The 25,973-nt window shown below is 39.4% G+C and overlaps 1 protein-coding gene across 10 annotated transcripts in view; it reads right to left on the bottom strand.

Moving 5' to 3' along the window:
- sema5a (sema domain, seven thrombospondin repeats (type 1 and type 1-like), transmembrane domain (TM) and short cytoplasmic domain, (semaphorin) 5A) overlaps positions 1–25,973 on the bottom strand; it is a 476,735-nt gene that overhangs the window by 174,279 nt on the left and 276,483 nt on the right. For all 10 annotated transcript variants that reach the window (XR_009821170.1, XR_009821171.1, XM_062021096.1 and 7 more), the window contains 3 exons: positions 25,350–25,448; positions 7,468–7,681; positions 1,304–1,589 (listed from right to left, as the gene is read on the bottom strand). Coding sequence is in view for 8 of the 10 variants with exons in the window: in XM_062021096.1 (XP_061877080.1) it covers positions 1,304–1,589; positions 7,468–7,681; positions 25,350–25,448 (599 nt within the window). In the remaining 2 variants the exon portion in view is untranslated. The remainder of the gene's footprint in view (positions 1–1,303; positions 1,590–7,467; positions 7,682–25,349; positions 25,449–25,973) is intronic.

Raw genomic sequence — 25,973 nt, 5'->3', positions numbered from 1 at the left:
ACCGTGAGTATGCAGCCTTGGCTGCTAAACATTCGATAACTTGACCGTATGTGCGCGTCACGTACGTAACTTTTTAAAAATATATAAGCTTTATGAACCTTGGGTTAGGTAAACTGTCTTTTGGGCTGAGTGATTGTGTGTGTTGATCAGGTGTTTGAATTGTATTGGCGTGTTCTATGGAGCTAGGAGCTAGCAGAGGAGCTAGGAGCTAGCATAACAAACACGCAGGTGTTTTTATGCAGGATTAATTTGTGGCATATTAAATATAAGCCTGGTTGTGTTGTGGCTAATAGAGTATATATATGTCTTGTGTTTATTTACTGTTGTAGTCATTCCCAGCTGAATATCAGGTCACCCCCGGCTCTCACAGCATCTTCCCTATCTGAATAGCTTCAACTCCCCACTAGTCCTTCACTTGCACTTTACTCATCCACAAATCTTTCATCCTCGCTCAAATTAATGGGGAAATTGTCGCTTTCTCGGTCCGAATCTCTCTCACTTCATGCGGCCATCATTGTAAACAATAGGGAACTTTGCGTATATGTTCAACTGACTACGTCACGCTACTTCCGGTAGGTGCAAGCCTTTTTTTTATCAGATACCAAAAGTTGCAATCTTTATCGTCGTTGTTCTATACTAAATCCTTTCAGCAAAAATATGGCAATATCGCGAAATGATCAAGTATGACACATAGAATAGATCTGCTATCCCCGTTTAAATAAAAAAAATTCATTTCAGTAGGCCTTTAATACATTTGCAAAACTAAAACAAAAAACATCCATCCATCCATCCATCCATTTTCTACCGCTTATTCCCTTCGGGGTCGCGGGGGGCGCTGGAGCCCATCTCAGCTACAATCGGACAAGTCGCCACCTCATCGCAGGGCCAACACAGACAGACAGACAACATTCACACTCACACTCACACTCACATTCACATTTTTTTTTGTTTTGTTTTTTTTGTCCTTAAAATTCTACACACAATACACCATAATAACAATGTGACAAAACAAAAAACATGTCACATTGTTATTATGGTGTATTGTGTGTAGAATTTTGAGGACAAAAATGAAATAATTCTATTTTGGAATAAGGCTGTTACATAACAAAATGTGGAAAAGTTAAGTGCTGTGAATAATTCCCGGATGCACCGTATGTGGGGCGGTGACGTTAGGTTTAGTGTGGGGTGAGGAATAAAGTCATCATTTTCCTTACTTTATCAGTGAATAAGGCATGAAGTCATGGAAGTTGCTAGCTATGCTGCTGGTCCAAATTAAAAGTTGTGATATTGTGGTGAAACTTACACATTGGTAGTGAAGATGCCGTAGAGCAGCTCCAGCTCGGGCAGGTAGAAGGTCCCCTGCAGCTCGTTGTAGTAAAAGGGGATTTCTCCCGGTCTGGAACAGTTGAGCCTGGACTTCATGAACGTCGTCCACGTGTCCTCCAGCAGGAAGCGTCCGCCGATGTCGTTCTTGCACACGCGGCCTGCCCGGGAGAAGACGGTGCGACCGCAGTCGTGCTCGACAGCGTACTCCCGAAAGAAGAAGTAGGTGAAGTTGCCGATGTCGTAGGATGACACAAAGTTTGGTTCTGTTGCAGGGGAAAAAAACAGTTCTGAGTGAGTGACTCACATTGCATACGAGAGCGTGCGGCAGGAGATCAGCATTAATAACAGGCCAACGTTATTATTAATGGATTTGCGTTCTGACAGGAAAACTCATTTTTCATTCTAAAGGTTGAGATGAGAAATGGCCCAAAGAGGTGAAGCGTAATAGTTCTCACCCTGTCAGAAACACACAAGCCCAGCGACATGCACTGCCACGGCAACCACGTTCATCTTTTATGTATGACATTATTAGATCCTAACCGCACACTTTATTCTCCTTGGCAGTGATTTAATTCATCTTTAAATGGAAGTGTAGCGGCCCCCCTCCTTCCACACTTCCATCTCCTCAGCGCCGTCAGACAGCGGAGCAGGAGGGAGGAATTTCTTTTTCTTCCCATTTTCCCTATAAAAGGTGCACTTTTAATTTATTATTCCAATTTTGGATTGAGATGGCCAACAAAAAAGACCCCTAACACCTGAGGTGTGCACTGAAATACATTTTCCTTTCTATGGAATCCTTAAGCATTTTTATATTCATTGACATGAATATGTGAGGGATATAAATATTTAATGCCAGTTTATAAGTGGTTGAAGTGATTTTTTACAACAAGGATCTTCATTTCCAGCTAAATGATGAATTGGGGGAGGAAAGTAATCCTTCAACCAAGAGACTGGAGAAGATGTACTCTCTTGTCAGAAGCATCTGGCACTTTTACGTGTTTTATAAATCACCTATTACAGTTTTTAATATCCTGGTTTCATCTTTTAACTGCATACTGTGTGATGCAGTTTTACCTCAATGCAAAGTTGGAGCTATGTTAGAAATGCTTTGTTGTTAATGTCCATAATGTATCAGGGTCTAATGATTGGGGGTACCAATTATGATATACTTTTACTTACTTGTATCGATATTATCGGCATAAAAATGCAAACTGTCTTGAATCTTCTATTTTAGGTCTACTGCCAAATTAAAAAGTGTGCTCCAAAAAATTGGTTGACATCCAAATGCGATTTGTATTTGTTCCGATTCGAAATTGATTCATAATTTTCGAGAATCGATTAAAAAAAAGTTATTACTCCTTTTTTTTTAAAATCTTTTTTTTACTTTGAACTATTATTGATATTATTGTCAGACTTAGCCTTTTCTTGGTTTCACTCCTATCCTACTGACAGGATGTAGTGAGTCTCCCATAACAACATGTTATGTTAAGGTAATGTGCGGAGTTCCACAGGGTTCGGTTCTTGGCCCTGCACTTTTCAGCATCTACATGCTGCCATTAGGTGACATCATACGCAAATATGGTGTTAGCTTTCACTGTTATGCTGATGACACGCAACTCTACCTGCCCCTAAAGCTGACCAACATGGCAGATTGTAGTCACCTGGAGGCTTTTCTAAACAAAATTAAACAACGGATGTCCAGCAACTTTTTGCATCAGAAGGCTAAAAAAATGGAAATGTTTATTATCGGTCCTGCTAGACACCGACACCTATTTAATAATACCACCTTAACATTTGACAACCAAACAATTACACAAAGTGACTCGGTAAAGAATCTGGGTATCATCTACTCTCTCGTTTGAGTCACACATTAAGAGTGTTACGTAAAACAGCCTTTTTTCATCTGTGTAATATCGCCAAAATTCGTTCCATTTTGTCCACCACCGACGCTGAGATCATTATTCATGTATTTGTTACGTCTCGTCTCGATTACTGTAACATATTATTTTCGGATCTCCCTATGTTTTGTCACGGCCAGGGCGCATTCCAATGTGCCCTCATCTTTGCGCTCGGCTTGTTGCGCCTCGGGACGCGCCGACGGCCGCGCACTTCCAGGGACGCGCCGGGCGAGCCTCCACCCTGCAGCAGCCGGCAGCTGCAATCATTCACCGGCAATCTGCGCACCTGGCGCTAATGAGAGGTCTTGCCTTCAAGAGCTTGCTCAGCCTGCTATCTGTCGCCAGAACGTAATCATCTGTCATGTACAATAAGCCACGTTGAGCTTTATGCAAACTTGCTTCACTCTCTGTGTTCTCCACCGTCGTGTTTATTTGGTCTTGTTTTGTCTTCCTTGTCATCCTTCCTGCAGTCTGCCTTTGGTCCACGTGACGAGCTGTGCGTCTCGTTGTCTTCCTGTGATTCCTTGTGTGTTCCCCTTTGGATTCCTGACTGCCTCCTTCGATCCTCAAACTCTCGCTTGGACACGGACCTCCTACGCCCCGCTTAGCCCCTTGACCATCTGCCTGCCCCACGGACTGCCTTCCTGCCTTGTCCCTCCTCTCGATCCAACACTAGGTAATACACACTACAGCTAATCACACACATAGCCTCACACACACACTCTTGGATTTTGTCACACACCATTCTATAGTTTATTTATTAGTATTGTTTAATTATTATATATATTATATTGTGTGTATATATATATATAATAAATCATAGAGCTTTACTGCCCCCTTGTCCCCTTGTAACCATAACATGTCTAACATTAATAGATTACGGTTGGTACAAAATGCAGCAGCTAGACTTTTGACAAGAACAAGAAAGTTTGATCATATTACGCCTATACTGGCTCACCTGCACTGGTTTTACTAATTACGTATAAAATACTGAACGTTCTAGCTCCATCTCATCTTGCTGATTGTATTGTACCCTACATTCCGGCCAGAAAACTACATTTAAAACATTCCGGCTTATTAGTGATTCCCAGAACCCAAAAATGTCTGCAGGCTATAGTACTCTGGAATGCTTACAGTTAGAGATGCTAACTCAGTGAAGGCATTTAGGTCCATTCTTAAAACACATTTATACAACCTAGCCTTTAAAATAGACCTATTTTTTAGACCAGTTGATCTGCCCTCTCTCTTTTCTGCTCGGCTTCTCTCCTACGTGGAGAGGTTTTTAGGTGGCAACGGATCAGTTTCCACGGAGGAGGCGCTAGTTGTTCCAAGTCTAGACCCGGGGTGGACCACTCCTCTGTGCATCAGTCAGTGATGTCTCTGCACTGCTGACTTGTCTACTTGCAAGAGGATACCCTGCTGGCCCTACTATGGACTGGACTCTCACATTATTAACTGTATCCACTCAGCATAGGGACGGCGTGGCGAAGTTGGTAGAGTGGCCGTGCCAGCAATCGGAGGGTTGCTGGTTACTGGGGTTCAATCCCCACCTTCTACCATCCTAGTCACGTCCGTTGTGTCCTTGGGCAAGACACTTCACCCTTGCTCCTGATGGGTGCTGGTAGCGCCTTGCATGGCAGCTCCCGCCATCAGTGTGTGAATGTGTGTGTGAATGGGTGAATGTGGAAATACTGTCAAAGCGCTTTGAGTACCTTGAAGGTAGAAAAGCGCTATACAAGTATAACCCATTTATCATTTATTTATCCATTGCACCGGTCACCTCAAGGGGGGTTCCCACATCTGCTGTCCCTTCATTGTTCCCATTGGGTTGAGTTTTTCTTGCCCTGATGTGGGATTAGAGCCGAGGATTTTAGTGTAGTTTGTGCAGCCCTTTGAGACATTTGTGATTAAAGGCTATGTAAATATTCTTCGACTGACTGACTGATTATTATTATTGATGCTGTTCTATATTTATATACTAAGTATTGTAAAGTTGGGATTAGGTTGGAGTTGGATGTTTTTTTTATTATTTTGTTTAACATTCTGTGATTTATGTAAATACAATTCAAACAATACATTATTAAAAAGACGTTTTAGGCCAAAGTCAGCAGCCAAGAGGAGTGTTTGTTAACTGTAACCTGTTTTGAAAAGGTTTTATAATAATTTATACAACAAATAATATATTGCGAGCCTCGTGTCGAATCCAGAATCAAATCTGAATCAAATCGTCACCCAAAGAGTCGAATCAAACCATGAGGTGTCCAAAAATTCCCATCTGTACAAATTAAATATATTTATTACATTATCAAAACCCTAAGAACAATTTTCAGGTGCTTGCATGGTGTGGAATATTTTATTATTTTAATGGTCTTGGACACGCCTCACCAAAAACTGAGTCAGTAACACCCACGGAACGTTGGAATAAATGTATGCACCTTGTCCAGGGTTTACTCCGCCTACCGCCCGAATGCAGCTGAGATAGGCTCCAGCGATCCCCCGAGACCCCAAAAGGGACAAGCGGTAGAAAATGGATGGATGGATGGACCACCAAGTCAGTTTGACACAAAATCCAGAAGAAATGTTTATGATGACTGTTGCTTAACAATGTGCCATGTCCGCAAGAAGCTTTAGTTTTATAGTTGCCATTTTTTGGTCATTTTGGGTCAGAAGCAGACTTGACAATTGATGACACGCTGTGAAACATGAAACTTGACGCAGATATTGCCATGACTATAAGGTGTACATGCAAACCAAACAAATTTGCCCCTATCAGAGCTTTTCTTCCCATCACTCACGTACAACGGTGACCTGGCGAGACGCAGTCGAGACCCATACAAGAAAAGTGTCTCAACAGAGAATGCCTTCGTTTATAATGGGACTGTCTGACTGTATGAAGCTTCTTGTTATAACTCTGAGACTACCCAAAGTACACTTCTTCTCAACAGTAGATGACAAATATAACCTTCTGGCTCAGCTCTCGTTTCATCACAACAGTGCGGCAGATAGACTGCAATACTGCTCCAGCTGCTCCGATTCTTTGGCTGATTTCCTTCTCCATCTTTCCCTCACTCGTGAACAAGACCCCGAGATACTTAAACTCCTCCACCTGGTACAGAATCTCGTTATCTACCTGGACTGTACAAACTATCGGTTTCCTGCTGAGAACCATGGTCTCAGATTTGGAGATGTTGATCCTCATTCCAGCCGCTGAACACTCGGCTGCGAACCGATCCAGTGAGAGCTGAAGGTCACGAACCAATGGTGCCATCAGGACCACATCATTTGCAAACAGCATCCTTTAGCCCCCCGAGACGTATACTCTCTCCACCATGGTCACGACTCTGCCTAGAAATCCTATCCATGAAAATCACAAACAGGATAGGTGACAGAGCGTAGGCCTGGCAGGCACCAACCCCCACTGGAAACGGATCCGACCTACATCCAAGCACACAGACACAACCCTCACCCCGTACTCCCTCAGCACCTTCCACAGGATCTCCTGGGGGACCCAGTCATACGCCTTCTCCAAATCCACAAAGCACATGTAGACTGGATAGGCATACTCCCAGGCCTTCTCCAGGATTCCCGCAAGAGTACAGAGTCTCGTTCTCTCCCTGGACTGTACAAACTATCGGTTTCCTGCTGAGAACCATGGTCTCAGATTTGGAGATGCTGATCCTCATTCCAGCCGCTGAACACTCGGCTGCGAACCGATCCAGTGAGAGCTGTAGGTCACGAACCAATGGTGCCATCAGGACCACATCATTTGCAAACAGCATCCTTTAGCCCACCGAGACGTATACCCTCTACACCATGGTCACGACTCTGCCTAGAAATCATGTCCATGAAAATCACAAACAGGATAGGTGACAGAGCGTAGGCCTGGCAGAGACCAACCCCCACTGGAAACGGATCCGACCTACATCCAAGCACACGGACACAACCCTCACCCCGTACTCCCTCAGCACCTTCCACAGGATCTCTCTCCTCCAAATCCACAAAGCACATGTAGACTGGATAGGCATACTCCCAGGCTTTCTCCAGGATTCCCGCAAGAGTAAAGAGCTGGTCAGTTATTCCACGACCAAGACGGAATCCATATTGATCCTCTTGAATCTGAGGTTCGACTATCGGCAATTTAATTTGGGTGGCCAAAAAGCCCCCCAAAAAACATGTGCTTCACATTAAAAAGCTCAAAAATGGTAATAACCTAACTCTCGTTCCATTAGCCCCACCCGCCTACCGTTAAGCCACTTGGAGTTGTACTGGGCCGTGCGCAGAGGTGGCAGGCCGCCCAGGCTGCGGTAGATGGCGGGGTCTCGCCCGGAGAAGTCCATGGCCGTGGCTGCGTAAAGCTCCCCGCTGGACGTGATGAGAGCGGTGGAGTTGTGAAGGGGATTGTAAGGACACCGAGCCATTCCGCTGAACTGATCGTGGATCTCAGTCAGATTTGTCAGCTGGAAAAAAAAGATAATGCATAAATATAAATAATACAAATTAAGTGTGTAAGTGTCGAGTGAGAAGGAAAGCAAAATAAAATATCCTTGGAAATTATATGTATTTCCTACATATCCCCAAATAATGCATCATCGCAGAATGCTGGCAGGAAAATATAAAACTGCATATAAAAGGGCGACATTACCATGCAAACCTGCGAGCTCTGCTAATGTTTTGTTTTGTGCTGCCAGTATGCAAATGTTGCACGTATTACAATGTTGTTTGGTTTACACATCAAAGATATATAGAAACATAATCACAGGGACTACTTGGAATCAATCAGCTGCATAAACTACACAAATAAAGCAGCTGCCAAATGCAATGATACAGTAAAACATGGTAAGGCTCCTTAAAAGGTCTTCTTGGCGTCAGCGTTTCCTGTTTGGTTTGTGATGTTGTGCAGCTGTTTGTCTGAATAAAAACCCATTTAACCACATCTTTTCTGGAAGCGTTTCTATCCAAGGGAGGTGATTTTGAAAGGCACAAATATACTTTTCAGCTTGACCGTGACTTGACCCTGACCTACAATACACAGCGTTGTATCAAAAAGTACGTTGAACAGTTTAATACAACGGCGATTAAAATTAGCCTTAAAGTACAAGAAATATTCAGAATGCAATAATTTGAGCTCTTATTGTGGAATGTTAAATAACGGCATTGACAGGGGTTATGGTGAGTTCATGCATTCAGTTAAATAGTGTTCTGAGCAATAATGATGTAAATGATAAAAAGCTTGACATGAAACTTTGACTTGGTGAGGCCAAACAACACTCGGCTATTGGACGCGAGCTAACAGTTAGCATCTTGGAATTGCTTGTAGTTGGCTATAGAGATTTGGCCTAAAAAGTTCCGACTAGATTTGGAACATGGGCCCACAGTGCAAGCTGCATTGTGGTCCACTGTGGTTTTGTACTGTAACTATATGAGGTGTAGATATTGTAGAGCCAAAAAAAGATGGACAGATGCACTTTAACTTTAGGAAAACACTTGAGCTCGGTTTATCAATCTAATCTAATTGAATGGATAATACCACGGTAAGTAGTCGTCCTTCGCTACATCACACTTAAAATATTGTGGCTTCACTACACTGCACTTTTTTAAAAGCATATTTTGGCCTAAATTAAGTGTTAACGGCACATTTATTTACACATATACACACACATAACACTCCTCTACTCATTGTTGTATTTGAAAGTGCAATTCTTTGCAGCCAGTAGCACAGCCTTTGAAGGAGCATTTGGCATCAGCAGAAGTACCCAACATTTGAAATCAAACCAGAGGCATGGTGGAGATATTTATAAAACAATCTTGCCTTCCTTTATACTTCCTTCAAACGAGATGTTCGGAGTTTTCCCAACTGTGACATTTTCCTCATTTGTGACGGCAGCGAATATCTCCATGTAAGGAAGAAATTTATCCGAAGATCTTTGTGCAAGTCCGCCATTGTAGTCTGACGCTGTAGTCAATGAGTTCCTTCTTTTTCTCTAGCCTCTTGTTATTGGGCACTGGCTCGTACATGCACATGCATTCTCTCCTGTTGCCATTTTTTAATACAAATTAGCTTATGGTTCCAACTTCTGTCAGTAAACTGCAACATGGGTGACAGGGAGAAGATGCAGTTGAAGTGGAGGTACGTAAATAAGACCGCCCACAAAATGGTCAGAAAGCGGCTTGAAGATGGTCTATGCAACATTTTGACCACAGAACCACCATTACATGATGGATAAATGTAAAAAAAAATAAATCATAATATGACCCCTTTAAATTAAGTCTTATATGTATTAGTGTATTATTCGTCTTTTTTCTGTGAGTATGTCGTAGCGATCGATAAATATATTCACCAAGCAGGACTTCCGTTTCCAGTGCAGGGGTGAACACTGCCATCAACAGCGGCTAATGTCGGTGCTGCTGTATCTTTGCCGCAACAATCAACTTTTGGCAAACGACTTTCTGATGGACTTCATTTTTGGCCCCTGCCTCTTCAATAACACATCACCACATTGGTGAGACTTTGACGTTGTCACAATGCGGTGAGGGAAGTCCTGTTTTGGGGTTGTCTGGCGAACTTCCTGTTTTATGTTGAAAGTCTAATCCTCCTCTCGTTTCAGGCCACTTGCCCTTCCTTCTGTCTGATGTCTTTCCTGATTGCCTGATTGTGCCCACCTGTGTCACCCTCCCTCAAGTTTATATAGCCCTCGTCTCCCCCTGTCTTGTTGCCAGAGTGAATCGTCTGATCGTGTACCTCCAGCCGTCTTCCACAGTCTTGTCCAAGTCGCTAAGTATTGCCTTGCTGTATTCTTTGATTTCTCTGTACCCTCTGAAGATAAGTGATTTTGATTTGCTAACGTTTTTGGTCAGTTTTGTTTGAGCTAATTTCATAGCGCTGTGCCTTCTTTTTCCCCTCCTCTTGGAGCGCTTTAGTTTGTAGTTTTCTTGGCTCTTTATAGTGACGTTTCTGTTTATAGCTTTTTTTCTATTCCTCTTCGTGAGCGATTTTCGTTTTGTGTAGTTAATCATAGATTGTTTTTTGTTATTAGATCAGTGTATATTTTGCTATCGCCATTTTTCCTCACTTGGGAGTGATTTTCTGTTTGTTTTGCGCCCTCTGCTACGTTTCTTTTGATGGTTACTCTCGTGTATCAAGTCTAGAGTTTATAGCCATTTGTTTGTTCACTCTGTCTGAAGAGAGTTCTTAGAAAACTGCAGTAAATCTGAACAGCTGATATGGGCATCTACATCTGCTATATGATTTGCCCGAGAAGCTGGGCAGGACATTATTAAAAAAAAACAAACAAAAAAAAAAAAACTGCAGAATAAAAGCCTGTGCCAATCGTTCCCCGTCTGCAACTGAGTCCTCATTCTTGACAAGACCTAACAGACGTGAGCAATGTCAAAAGACGAGACGCGAGATGGTCCAGGACTCAACATGATGCTAACAAGCTATCAGCAGCTGTCTGGGCAATTTGAAGTGGAGATGATTTGTTAATTCAAGAAGTATTTTCACCTTCGAGTTCATCAAATCTACTTGACACTAGTGAGCATTTGTCTGAGCGGTGTGGAATGTCAACGCAGGACACGAAAGCGAACATAATCACTGCTAACAACATAGCTAATGATTGTAATGGCGACTGTCAAGAAGAAAAAAAGTTTTAGTAGAAGAACTTATGCCTGCAGTTTCAGCCCATGGAAACCCAGAGGAATTACTCAGAATGTTACGTTGTAGAGGCCGGGTGACACTTGGAGGGACCCTCCGGGCTACTGGTGAGTACTGTAAACTCAGTGCCTCAGACTGGAAGTCTCTGCAGAGAGTGGTGAGGACGGCGGAAAAGATCATCAGGACTCCTCTTCCTCCTATCCGGCAAATCGCAAAAAGCCGCTGCCTGACCAGGGCTCAGAAAATCTGTACAGACTCCTCCCACCCCCACCAAGGACGCTTTTCACTGCTGGACTCTAGAAAGAGATTCCGTAGCAGAACCTCCAGGTTCTGTAACAGCTTCTTCCCTTAGGCCATCAGACTCTTGAACGCATCAATATAATCCCCTCAATTTCACCCCAAAACAGATTAACTCGCTGGAATATAAAGACAATATAACATGCATCCATAAACGTGGATGCATATGCAAAAGTGCAATGTATTTCTGTACAGTAATCTATTTATTTATATCTGCACCTTATTGCTCTTTTATCCTGCACTACAACGAGCTAATGCAACAAAATTTTGTTCTTATCTGTACAGTAAAGTTAACATTTGAATGACAATAACAGAAAGTCTAAGTCTAAGTAATCTAAAGTAAAACATACTCAAGGTTACTACGTTTGTATGTTGGCTGAAATTAGTGTAAAGGTGACTATATGGGTTTTAATTTTGTGTACAATGTGTATTTATAATATGTTGTGAAAAGGAAATGTCATAATTTTTGGAAGCTCATCTTGTATTTGACTTTGTTTATAGGGTTAGGCGCAATACGTGTTCAACTTCAGCCTAAACCCTTTCGGTCTGCAACATTTGTAATTTATGAATGTACAGCTGTTTGTTTATGTAAAACTCTTTGTTTATTTTGTTGACCATTGACCGAATAAAATAATAATACAATAAAAAATTAAAATAAATAAAATACATTTAGAAGCCTCTAATTATGTTACATTTAGAAGTCTATAAACAGTTTTTTATGCTCTCGCTATGAAAATATCCAATTTTTAAATAATATTACAACTTCACAGAAATCCATTTATCAGGCCAGGAAACCATTAGCCGTGATAAACTAGGGAAGATTGTATTGGGATGGGATCGATACGAGCGATTCTTTTATTGCAGTTTCTTGGCTCCACGCAGCAAATTACTAGTTCGTACAAAAAGCACACTGCTCTCTCCCAAAGTCCCATATCCTGTATCGTAGTAAGGTTCCGCAAATGTGGCACAGGTTTTAGTATAACTTTTCTCTTTGACCCATTCAAAGTTCAATCTCCTCTCCGCCCTCACACATTTTTTGTTAACTCTATACCGAGGCAGCCAGCATGGCAGGACAAACAGCATTCAGCAGGCGGGGAATTGGCAAATTCTTAGTTAACTTTACGAGCCGGATTGGAGGGAGAGTTTCGTTTCGCCGCGGCCACCTCTGCCTCACCCAAACCACAACAAAACAGCACGCACCGTCTGCTCGGCTGACCCTGAGATGAAAGCTCTGTACTGATGGGATTGCAAGAGCCAGTTCTGGTCATTTATAGGAAACGCGATGACAGATCAGCTAGCTGTGCTCCATCCAGCCAAGAAGTGAAAATACATGTCACCAGCAGCTGGGTCTTGAAGTACCCATAATCAAGGCTTTTTGAAGTCATGGAAGACTGTTGTGCAAAAATTTTGTTTTAACAGATTTGTTTATTCAACGGAGTCAATGTGAAAATGAGGTTTTACAAGGTGAGCTTCTGCTACTTGTGTTTATGACCATCAAACAGAAAAACAATCCGTCATCCACCTCACTCTTCTTCTCCACTTTTGAGAGAAGAGACTGCAAATGGTTGATTTTTTCCTGACAAATTCAAACGACTGCATCTTTTCAGGTTCTGTGCTTTTATTTTGTAAGTCTTATGTCTATTTATGTTGTAATGTTTCCTGTTTGGACAGTATAGCCTTTACACTGGTTAGAGGGAGATGGTGAGCGCACCGGTCTACGATTAGTCATTAGTGGGGGTTTGACAACACAAGATCTCGTGAGATTAAAAAGTGACAATATTTCTCACTTAGAGAAAAGCTATCTTACAGGCAGAACGCAGTCGTGTGTTGTTTTTTTTTTTTTAAAATTTATGGTCAAGAGTATATTCGTCTGGCCGTGAGCGAGGGATTGGAACCACACATTAAGGGCCTGATCTAAACATCCATCCATCCATTTTTTACCGCTTGTCCCTTACGGGGTCGTGGGGGGTAAATAAAGTGCAAGTGCTAAATAGCATGTGCAAACTATAAAAGTGTGTGCTATTAGTCAGCGCGTGATGTACTAATAAAAACAATTAATAAAAATGTCAAAAGTTGTGCAGACGTCCCTATTTAAACAAGGTTTTTGCATGTATATCTACTGTCACCATGGAGACACTCATTTCCTTCCACATTCATGACATCACATAATTCAACATGCGGTGTTTTGTCATGTTGTGACATGCAGCACACAAATATGTACTGGGGTTTTTTGTGGCTATATTAAAGCGCAATCTGACTTGTCCAGGCTGTGCTCTGCCTTCCACCCTAGTCTAGCTGAGATAGACTCACGCCCGCCCCCCCGTAACCCTTAAAAGGACAAGCGGCCTCAACCCTTAAAAGGACAAGCGGCAGAAAATGGATGGATGGATCACATGCAATCCAGACAACAGAACCTACTTTAAGCACGCTAAAGGTGTGCGTTGAGAGCAGCTGCAGTGTTGTGATGGTGCGTCTGTAATGTAGCCACATGCAAGAAAAGGCATATTGCAAGAAGTTTTTTCATATGAGATATGATAAAAATACATTTCCTATATGAAAAAAAACTATTCAATTAGAAAAAACATAATGCTAGGAGACATTTGTTAAAATCAATTTTTTTTTAATCAGCCCTTTTAGTCATCTAGCAAATATAATATTATAAAATGATATTGCTGAATAGACGATATGTCTAATTTTTTTTATTTCTGACAGTCCAACTTTGTCAGACTGAATATTCTGTCTATTAATTGTCTTTCCAGCGTGATCACCTATTTTCTTGGATCCATTTGTGTCAGTTTGCACGAAACATTTCCGACGTGCTAAATAGACGCAAAACAGCACACGCAGAACAGTTTTAGTCTTGATAAATCAAGTTACGAGTTTGCAATGATTATATTAGCATCTTCTCCTGCCAGTATTGTGGGTGTTGTCATAAGTAGCTAAATTCTGCCTATACATGAAAGCAGACACGCAAAATGGATTGCTCTCTTTATTTTGCTCATTTAAGAGACACAATGCTCTGCGTGCAAGCTTAGTAGATCAACTATGTGTGCGTTAACAAATTTGCACGTTTTATTTATTTTCATTTATTTGGTATTTTGTTTTTATTGACGTCCAGCATCAGACATTCTCAACCATTACATCATATTTGCATACATAATACATCTATTGTCTGCCGTAAATGTCAAAATATTTGTTTTGTTTTGTAGCCAAACAATGCCACCCAAATTTGCACATTTTAATACAAGTATGGCAGCTTTGCGCATTACAAACCGAAATCTAGCAAACAGAGCTAGCTTTTATGATATTGGCACCGTGTTGTCTAACTTGTGTACAGGAAAGTGATGTTTGTTTGTAAACTGACACTGCTTTATACCGGGAGTTACTAACAAATGAATAACATATTTGAATTGGATTGAATTGAAAGTGCACTTGCATTGTTTTGTGAGATTAAAACATTTTTCCTTGTCCAGTCATGCAACTTGCAGGGGTATTGTCAGTAATTTTGGGCGTGGTGAAAAAAACAAAACAACTCCACCGGAATGAATACCTTATAAACCTTCTACATGTTCTTTATTGAGAAATGGTGACAGGTTTACTAACAAGACAAGGACCGATGCTTATTGGGAGTAATTATCATAAGGCAAGGTAAGTTCTTCAATCAAAACACTTAATAGGAATCATATTATAATTAGTCGACAACCCCTGACTGCTCTGCATGTCGAGCGGTATCATTAGCAATTGATCAGTGAAGAGTGCAACACAGCTGCCTGAGGAATTAAACATGCACCGTCAGAACTTAATTTCGAAACTTGAAACGTGATTACTTTCTTCCTGTCAAATCTCCTAAACGGGAGGGGAGGGAATCTACTGTCGTGTCACAGTGGAACCTCCCAAATCCAAACTGTCACATCATAAAACCTTTATTATCTATACAGGCAATGTTTAAAGTGACATGTAAACACGTGTCTAAACACACTCTTTAAAACTTTATATCTGGCAAGGACACATATTTGGCAACTAAATTAGACACAAAATGGATTCTGCATGCCTGACTATGAAACATTTCCAAGAAAATAAGGACAAAATAAGAGTGCCAGAAAATTGCATCCATACACAAATTATGACTCTTATTTATTAGGATTCTGAATTTTGCTCGACCTCCGATGCTTATTCAGTCAGCTCAGCATAGCTGTCATGACTTATTTGTGTATGTTTAGCTTTTTTACAGCATTTTTTAGTTACGCTAGGTCAGTGAATCCAAAGAAAGCAATGGACAAGTGATGTGTGGTTTGAAACGTTTAGGAAGTATCTACGTTCTCGGCAATGCCCTTCCCCCCTTTCTCCTGAACACCAACATGAATGAGGTGAAGAGGATTTTATTTCTTATACCTAATCAATATAGCGATCTGGCTGTTAAAGTTAAGGACGTTTTTGATTTCAAACTGAGTGCACCACAGGGCTAGTGACTTTGTGTCTGGGTGTCAGCAGGGCGACTGCAAATAATCCCTTGACCCCCTTGTTATGTTTGTCTGATGTTCAGTACTGAATAGTGCTTTATATTGTGTTTAAAGGCCTACTGAAACCCACTACTACCGACCATGCAGTCTGATAGTTTATATATCAATGATGAAATCTTAACATTGCAACACATGCCAATACGGCCGGTTTAACTTATAAAGTGCAATTTTAAATTTCCCGGGAAACTTCCGGCTGAAAACGTCTAGGTATGATGACGTTTGCGCGTGACGTCAATGGTTGAAGCGGAAGTATTGGTACACCATTGTATCCCAATACAAACAGCTGTTTTCATCGCAAAATTACACAGTATTCTGGACATCTGTGTTGGTGAATCTTTTGCAATTTGTTTAATGAACAATGGAGACTGCAAAGAAGAAAGCTGTAGGTGGGATCGGTGTATTAGCGGCTGGCTGCAGCAACACAACCAGGAGGACTTGGAGTTGGATAGCAGACGCGCTATCCGACGCTAGCCGCCGACCGCATCGATGATCGGGTGAAGTCCTTCGTCGCGCCGTCGATAGCTGGAATGCAGGTGAGCACGGGTGTTGATGAGCAGATGAGAGCTGGCGTAGGTGGAGAGCTAATATTTTTAGCATAGCTCTGTCGAGGTCCCGTAGCTAAGTTAGCTTCAATGGCGTTGTTAGCAACAGCATTGCTAGGCTTCGCCAGGCGGTACAGCATTAACCGTGTAGTTACAGGTCCAGAGTTTGGTAGTATTGTTGATCTTCTGTCTATCCTTTCAGTCAGGGGCTTATTTCTTCTGTTTCTATCTGCATTTAGAGTTTAGAGTTAGAGTTTGAGTTTATTTCGAACATGCAAGCATACAACATGATACATGACAATTTCCAGTTTCTCTTTTCAACATGTTCGAAAAGGAGTAGGAAGAAGCAGAGCTTATTTAATCCTACCCCTTTTCTTTACATAACAGTTGCTGGAACTTTTTTATTCACTTCCTGTTCTCAATTTATTCACAATAACTCCATAGGTAATCACAATAAAAATAAATAAATAAATAAATAATAGTAAGAATTTAATAATAATAATTGGTGAAGTAAGTCATATTTCATGTGATGAGATAAGTAAGATTACTTTAAGAATGAATGAATGAATGGATGAAATGAATTGAGAATGTTTGTCATGGTTCTTCTTCTTTGTACTTTGTAAAAACTTTAAGTTTGAAGAGTTTCTTGAAGTGGATCATATTAGTACATTGTTTGATTGCTTTGCTTAATCCATTCCATAATTTAATTCTACATATTGATATACTGAAGGTCTTAAGTGTTGTACGTGCGTACAAATGTTTTAAATTAAATTTTTCTCTAAGATTATATTTCTCCTCTTTTGTTGAGAAGAATTGTTGTATATTCTTGGGTAGCAGGTTATAGTTTGCTTTGTGCATAATTTTAGCTGTTGGCAAATTCACTATGTCGTGGAATTTCAGTATCTTTGATTCAATAAATAAAGGATTTGTATGTTCTCTATATCCAACATTATGTATTATTCTAACTGATCTTTTTTGTAACACCGTTAATGAATGAAGTGTACTTTTGTAATTATTTCCCCATATTTCTACACAGTAGCTCAGATATGGTTACACTAGTGAGCAGTAGAGAATATGAAGTCATTTTTGGTCTAGAACATGTTTTGCTTTATTCATTATTGACGTGTTTCTTGCTACTTTATGTTGTATATTTTTTATGTGAGATTTCCAGTTCAATTTATCATCAATCATTATACCTAGAAATTTGGTTTCATTTACTCTTTCAATTTCTATTCCGTCTATTTGTATTTGTGTTTGACTTTCTCTACTACTATTACCAAATAGCATTATTTTAGTTTTGCTGAGATTCAACGATAATCTATTTTTGTCAAACCATCTTTTTAATTTGTTAATTTCTTCTGTTATTATTTGTATTATCTCCTGTGTGTTCTCTCCTGAACAAAACGCTGTTGTATCATCCGCAAATAATACTAACTTTAAATCTTTTGTAACTTTACAAATGTCATTTATATAGAGATTGAATAATTTAGGTCCTAGTATTGATCCCTGAGGTACACCACAGGATATATTTAGCGTTGTAGACGTGTGTTCGCCTAGCTTCACGTATTGTTTCCTGTTCGTTAGATAACTTCTTATCCAGTTTAAGACTAACCCTCTGATGCCATATCGTTCTAGTTTTTTGATTAAAATATTGTGATTAATTGTGTCAAATGCTTTAGTTAGATCCATAAAAACTGCTGCTGCACATCTATTGCATTGGTAATTTCCTCTGTTATTTCAATTAAAGCCATTGAAGTTGAGACATTAGCTCTGTATCCATATTGGTTCTCTTCGAGTATTCTATTTTTATTTATGAAACTCTCTAATCTGTTATTAAACAGTTTTTCAATGATTTTAGAAAATTGTGGAAGTAAAGAAACAGGTCTATAATTTGTAAATTGATGTTTATCTCCAGTCTTATAAATTGGTGCAACTTTAGCTATTTTCATTTTGTTTGGGAATGTACCTGTACCTGTTTGTACGGAGCCCCTAAAGGGACATGGGAATTTTTTTTTTTTTAGACATGTATCTCGTGGCCACGAGAAAGGGGGGGGGGGGGGGGGGGGGGGTTGGCTTGCGGACCTGCAGCGAAGCGGAGTCTGTCAGTTAGTCCGAGGTTGATGTGATCAAACTTCTTTCTTGCTTGGAAGATACACACACAATTGTAACTGTTATTTCTTCCTGCAAATAATAAATATGTACAACATGTTTGGATGTATTAATTTATGTAAAATTGTCATTAAATGTAATATTGCCTGACAAAAAGTGATTCGACGTACGTAATATTTTGATATTTACACATCGCATATTTACACACGCGCATCTGACTAGAATACCCTTATGTTCATTACATATATCAACATCAACTACCTACTGTACTGTTTACTTGTTGAAATACCCTTTTTAGAGCAAATATCTACCCATATAATTTATATGTGTATATATATTATATAAATATATATATGTATATGTGTATATATATATATATATATATATATATATATATATATATATATATATATATATACACAGTATATACACGCACACACACACATATACATGTATACTGTATAGGAAGAAACACACATACATATATACAGTATACATATATACACACAAACACTAAATTTGACAAACAAAATAACTACTATTTTTAAGAACAAGTTACAGTAATATATAATATATATATACACTACCGTTCAAAAGTTTGGGGTCACCCAAACAATTTTGTAGAATAGCCTTCATTTCTAAGAACAAGAATAGACTGTCGAGTTTCAGATGAAAGTTCTCTTTTTCTGGCCATTTTGAGCGTTTAATTGACCCCACAAATGTGATGCTCCAGAAACTCAATCTGCTCAAAGGAAGGTCAGTTTTGTAGCTTCTGTAACGAGCAAAAGTGTTTTCAGATGTGTGAACATGATTGGACAAGGGTTTTCTAATCATCAATTAGCCTTCTGAGCCAATGAGCAAACACATTGTACCATTAGAACACTGGAGTGATAGTTGCTGGAAATGGGCCTCTATACACCTATGTAGATATTGCACCAAAAACCAGACATTTGCAGCTAGAATAGTCATTTCCCACATTAGCAATGTATAGAGTGTATTTCTTTAAAGTTAAGACTAGTTGAAAGTTATCTTCATTGAAAAGTACAGTGCTTTTCCTTCAAAAATAAGGACATTTCAATGTGACCCCAAACTTTTAAACGGTAGAGTATATATATACATGCTTATACATAATATGTATGTATATATATATATATATATATATATATATATATATATATATATATATATATATATATATATATATATATATATAGATACACACACACACATATATATATATATATATATATATATATATATATATATATATATTATATATATATATATATATATATATATATATATATATATACACATACATATATATATATATATATATATATATATATATATATATATATATATATATATATATATATATATATATATATATATATATATATATATATACATACACATACATACATACACATATATATATATATTATATATACAGATATAAATTATGTGGGTAGATATTTGTTCTAAAAAGGGTATTTCAACAAGTAAACAGTACAGTAGGTAGTTGATGTTGATATATGTAATGCACATAAGGGTATTCTAGTCAGATGCGCGTGTGTAAATATGCGATGTGTAAATATCAAAATATTACGTACGTCGTATCACTTTTTGTCAGGCAATATTACATTTAATGACAATTTTACATAAATTAATACATCCAAACACGTTGTACATATTTATTATTTGCAGGAAGAAATAACAGTTACAATTGTGTGTGTATCTTCCAAGCAAGAAAGAAGTTTGATCACATCAACATGGGACTAACTGACACACTCCGCTTCGCTGCAGGTCCGCAAGCCAAACCCACCCCCCACAGCCACAGAAGAGGAAAACTGTCCTTTCCCGGGCATGATAAAGTCTTAAATAATGTCAAACACGTAGCGTTACAATAACCAGGAAGATAAAGTGTTTGTCTCACACCTACTAATCAAGCATTCACATTTTGCCACAACACACATGGGGGAAAGTCCTAATTGGAAATACAGCCATATTAACTCCTAAACTGCCATTTTAACACACACCAAACCATCAGCCCGCATCCAATGCTTTTTTGTGGCCACGAGAAAGTTTCTCGTGGCCACGAGAAACTTTTTATAAAAAAAAAAATAAAAAAAATAAAAAATAATATATATATATATATATATATTTTTTTTAATAAAAAGTTTCTCGTGGCCACGAGATACATGTCTAAAAAAAAATAAATTCCCATGTCCCTTTAGGGGCTCCGTATGTTTGAAATGATAGATTACTAATATACATTAATGGTCCTGAGATCTCTTCTATAACCTTTTTTTATCGTTTCCATATCAATTCCATTACAATCAGTTGAAGTCTTAGATTTACATTTTTTCACGATTGTAACTATTTCCTCCTGTGTCACATTACTGAGGAACATGGAGTTGGGATTTCGCTCTATGGTATCATTATAGTCCTCAATTGGAACTGGGTCTGGAATCCTTTCTTCCAATTTTGGTCCAATATTTACAAAATAATTATTGAAGCTTTCAACTACTTCCTTTATGTTGTCATTTTTTTTATTTCCGTCTAAAAAGTATTGAGGGTAGTCCCTCTTTGTGCCATTTTTAATAATGCTATTGAGGATGCCCCATGTTGCTCTCATATTATTTTTGTTCCTGTCCAATAATTCACTGTAATATTCTTTTCTACATGATCGTAGTATGTCTGTTAACTTGTTTTTATACTTTTTGTACTTAATTTCTGCCTCTATAGTTCTTTGTGCTATAAATTCTCTATATAGTGTATTCTTCTTCTTACAAGCACTTTTTAATCCTTTTGTCATCCATGGTTGATTATTCTTTCTCTGCTTGTTACTGAGTTGTATCCATGGACAATGTTTGTCATAAAGTATTATGAACTTGTTTAAGAAATGTTCATATGCTTCATCAACCTCTTTTTCATTGTACACATTGTCCCAATCTTGCTTTTGTAGCTCACTTTTGAAAGCAGTCATCCTCTTCTCTGTGCACAGTCTTCGAAATGTCCTTTTGTCTTCCATGTTCTTCTTGTAGTGTCCATCATATATTGTAAAAACTAGAAGATGATCACTAACGTCGGTTATAAGTAGACCACTTGTAGTGTTATTGTCAAACTCATTGGTAAAAATATTATCAATAAGCGTGGCACAGTGTCCTGTGATTCTGCTTGGCTTTGTGATTTTTGGATATAAACTGATGCTGTACATTAGACTTTTGCTTGTTAGGGTTCAATAAGTCAATATTAAAGTCACCACATAAGAACATTATTCTTTGACCATTATCCATGTAAGAAGCCTTGATCCATTCTTCAAATGTTTCTATACTTGATTTAGGTGATCTATATATACAACTGATGAAAATGTTTTTGCTTTTTTCCTGACATATTTCAATGGTTATACATTCTAAGATATTATCTATAGCAAATGACATGTTTTTTACCACTTTGTAGTTCAGGTTCTTCATCACGTACACAGCTACTCCTCCTCCATTTTTGTTGGTTCTGTTGATGTAGTTTAGTTCATATCCTTCCAGATCAAAATCTATTCCTTTTTTTATCATCAATCCATGTTTCTGTGACAGCAATCACTTTGAATGGTTCGTTGATGTGTTCCAAAAAGTTCTTAATGTTGTTGTAGTTTGCATACAAGCTTCTGCTATTAAAATGAATAATTGACAATTTGTTATCGCATGTAATGTTGCTATTATATTGATCATCTGTATAATAAAAACAATTATTACTGATGTGGGAGAAAAAATTTGTATCTGGATCTATATCATTTTCCAACTCCTGGTTTTTGTAATCTTTGTTGCAGAAATTTTTTAGTTCCATATTTTCTTGTTCAACAATCTTTGATGTTGTTTCAATAATCTCAATAAGTGTAGGTGGATGTAATGCTGAATGTAGGTCCTCTTGTGTAGTCGTCCCTTGGAACATAGTAGTGTCGATGCTGAATTTGGGTGTTTGTTTTCTGTCAGAGTCCATTATCATTGTTGTTGTGGTAGCTGTGTAAACTTTAAAAATTGTCCAGGTCCTTGATGTCATGGACAACAATTACTCTTGCTTCTGGACCTCCATTCAGCTTGATGTAGATTTTACAGTTGGTGCTCCAAGTTCCCTGGATTTTTCCCTGCTTTCTCAAGTCGCGTGCTTTCTTGGCGATTCCAGCATTGCGTTTTGTGAGATGCTCATTCATGTACACATTTGTTCCCTTCAGCTTCTTTCCCTGTCTCAGCAATGCCATTTTAGATTTTCTGTTTACGAGTTTCACGAGCACGACTGGAGTGGCGTTGTTGTTTCTTCCGTTCAGTGGGATGCATGTTTCGATGGTATTAATGTCAATTTCAATTTCCTTTGATTGCAGAAAGTTGACCACTTGCTGTTCTGCTGAGATCATATCCATTTCATCAGGTTCACCTTCATTATTCACAGCTTTCGCATAGGATCTTGGTTTAATTCGGTGCCCTGTCACGATGATATCATTCATTCGTTTGTCCTGATCCATTTCGTCTATGATATTCCTCAACATGTTGTTGTCTTCTTGAAGGGTCTTCATTCGTTTGCCCATTTCAGTGGCTTCATTATTTCTTCTGTTGTTCTGATATTGCAGATTTTCTATATTTTCCTGCAGACTTTTCACATCTTGTTTGTGTTCTGTTGTTACTTTTCTCAGATATTCTTTCAATTCTTTCATTTCTTCTTTCATTTCTTTCATTTCTTTTTTCATTTCTTTCATTTCTTTTTTCATTTCTTTCATTTCTTTCATTTCTTCTTTCATTTCTTCAAGTTTTTGTAGGATCACTTCTTGATTCCCATCATGTCCTGTGTCCAACCTCAAATCTTGTTCCCAGTTGTGTTCTGTATCAGCTGACCCCGAAGGTTTCGGGATTTCAAACTTTCCTTTACCTTTTCGCATCGCGGCAGTCACTGACGTCACTGCCTCTTGCTTGTGTCTTAACGGCAGTTGCTTCTTTAGCGACTTGCGGCACTTTAACTTGTTTTTTCCAACAATTTCGTATCTTGCGCCGTTCAGAGATCAATTTGAGGTGTCAGCCTGTCAACTTATATCACTCTGCGACGTCGGGATCACTTTAAAACAGCTGTAAACTCGCCGTAGCTTTTGGTTGCTAGGCAACCGCTTGAACTGCGGCAAGGCGCCTTTGGCTTGAGGCTAACGGCTCTCCCAACTCGCCTTCTTTCAGCGTATCAGTGCCTCTCAACTGACCAAAATCAGATTGAAGATGCCAGGGTACTCTCCTGTGGCTGTGATCGCAAATCAGTGGTCAAAATCTTCAGATTTAACAAAAAACTCCGGCAGCAAGAGCGGACAGGAAGTTTAAGCACAATGCTATCACGATAGCTCCGTAGCTAAAGTGCTTCGCCGATGTATTGTCGTGGAGATAAAAGTCACTGTGAATGTCCACTTCGCGTTCTCGACACTCATTTTCAAGAGATATAGTATCCGAGGTGGTTTAAAATACAAATCCGTGATCCACAATAGAAAAAGGAGAAAGTGTGGAATCCAATGAGCCCTTGCACCTAAGTTACGGTCAGAGCGAAAAAAGATACGTCCTGCACTGCACTCTATTCCTTCACTCTCACGTACCTCATCCACAAATCTTTCATCCTCGCTCAAATTAATGGGGTAATCGTCGCTTTCTCGGTCCGAATTGCTCTCGCTGCTGGTGTAAACAATGGGGAAATGTGAGGAGCCCTTCAACCTGCGACGTCACGCTACTTCCGGTACAGGCAAGGCTTTTTTTATCAGCGACCAAAAGTTGCGAACTTTATCGTCGATGTTCTCTACTAAATCCTTTCAGCAAAAATATGGCAATATCGCGAAATGACACATAGAATGGATCTGCTATCCCCGTTTAAATAAGAACATTTCATTTCAGTAGGCCTTTAAGTGTATGAACCTAAACAAAAATATGGAGTTATTCATGTTTACATTGCTTCTTATGGAGACATTTGAAAATTGAACTCATTAGAAAGGAGATTAAAGACAATGCATCCCAGCTACAACTGGGTTCTATTAACACAGATACGACTGTATATACAACGGATACTGCCCTCCAAAAAATTATCTTTTTGATGAAATAACTTTAGGGGAATTACTACGGCGTGTAAATGGGAAAAAACAAACAACATGTTTACTTAACCCACTTCCTGGGAAACTTATCAAGGAGCTTTTTGTATTATTAGGTCCATCAGTGCTAAATATTATAAACTTATCACTTTCCTCTGGCACTGTTCCCCTAGCATTCAAAAAAGCGGTTATTCATCCCATCTTAAAACTCATTTGTATACTCTAGCCTTTAAATAGACCCCCTTTTTAGACCAGCTGATCTGCCGTTCTCCTCTGTCTCCCTCTCCCTTGTGGGAGAGGGAGGCAGATCCGGTGGCCATAAATGAAGTGCTGGCTGTCCAGAGTCGGGACCCGGGGTGGACCGCTCGCCTGTGCATCGGTTGGGGACATCTCTGCGCTGCTGACCTGTCTCCGCTCGGGATGGTCTCCGGCTGGCCCCACTATGGACTGGACTCTCACTATTATGTTGGATCCACTATGGACTGGACTTTCACAATATTATACTAGACCCACTCGACGTCCATTGCATCCGGTCTCCCCTAGAGGGGGGGGGGGGGGGGGGGGGGGGGGGGGTCACCCACATCTGCAGTCCTCTCCAAGGTTTCTCATAGTCATTCACATCGACGTCCCACTGGGTTGTGAGTTTTTCCTTGCCCTTATGTGGGCTCTGAACCGAGGATGTCGTTGTGGCTTGTGCAGCCCTTTGAGACACTTGTGATTTAGGGCTATATAAATAAACATTGATTGATTGACATTTTCTTCAATGTACAAATTGTTTAACACAAAACTGTCAAAATATTATCTTCTTAAAATAATGTTTTAGTTTTTTTTTAATAAATAAAAATAACAATTTAGATTTTTCAATGACATTTCATGGGTTATACTTAGTACTGTTGCTCATACCGTTCGGTTGGTGCAGATGGGAGTAAAGGCATTGGTCCCACATGTAAACAGCCTGTTCCCATTCACCAACAGCACCCTAATGTAGTTCTGGCACTCCTCCTGTAGAAAAAAAAGAAGAAAAAAACGCAGTTAACACGCTGAACGCTGCACCACTATCTAGCTATTGACAAGCAGCTTCATTGGGCACTTGGACAAAATGCGACTTTGTGCTGATAAACACCTGCAACAGTGGGAGGGTTACTCTGAAACGTGGCAGAGCTTGACACAAGTGCCATCAAATCTAATAAAACCTCAGGTCAACAGGAAGCACAGTTCAGGCATGACCTGAGTCAGGCAGATAACCGATCAGATGCATTGAAGGTAGGAGAGCACCACTCAGGATTAGTTTAGAGAATAGCCTTGACTGGTCCGACAGAGAAATGAAAAAGTAGCTTCGCATACTTCACTTAATCTTGTTTCTCCGCAGCTTGCTGCTCCCTACATGACTCAATTCACTTTGCGCTCAACTATAGTTAAGTACACACTCTACCACTCTATTCTGGACTCACTCTTCCGCTCAGAGTTTGGTGTGGGCTCGCAGCAAAACCACTTAGCGAGAGCCTTGCGAAAAATAAAGCCGGGCTG

Source organism: Entelurus aequoreus, linkage group LG15 (assembly GCF_033978785.1).
Source record: "Entelurus aequoreus isolate RoL-2023_Sb linkage group LG15, RoL_Eaeq_v1.1, whole genome shotgun sequence".
In the NCBI taxonomy this organism is placed as follows: domain Eukaryota; kingdom Metazoa; phylum Chordata; class Actinopteri; order Syngnathiformes; family Syngnathidae; genus Entelurus; species Entelurus aequoreus.
This window is presented reverse-complemented; position numbering and strand designations above follow the sequence as displayed.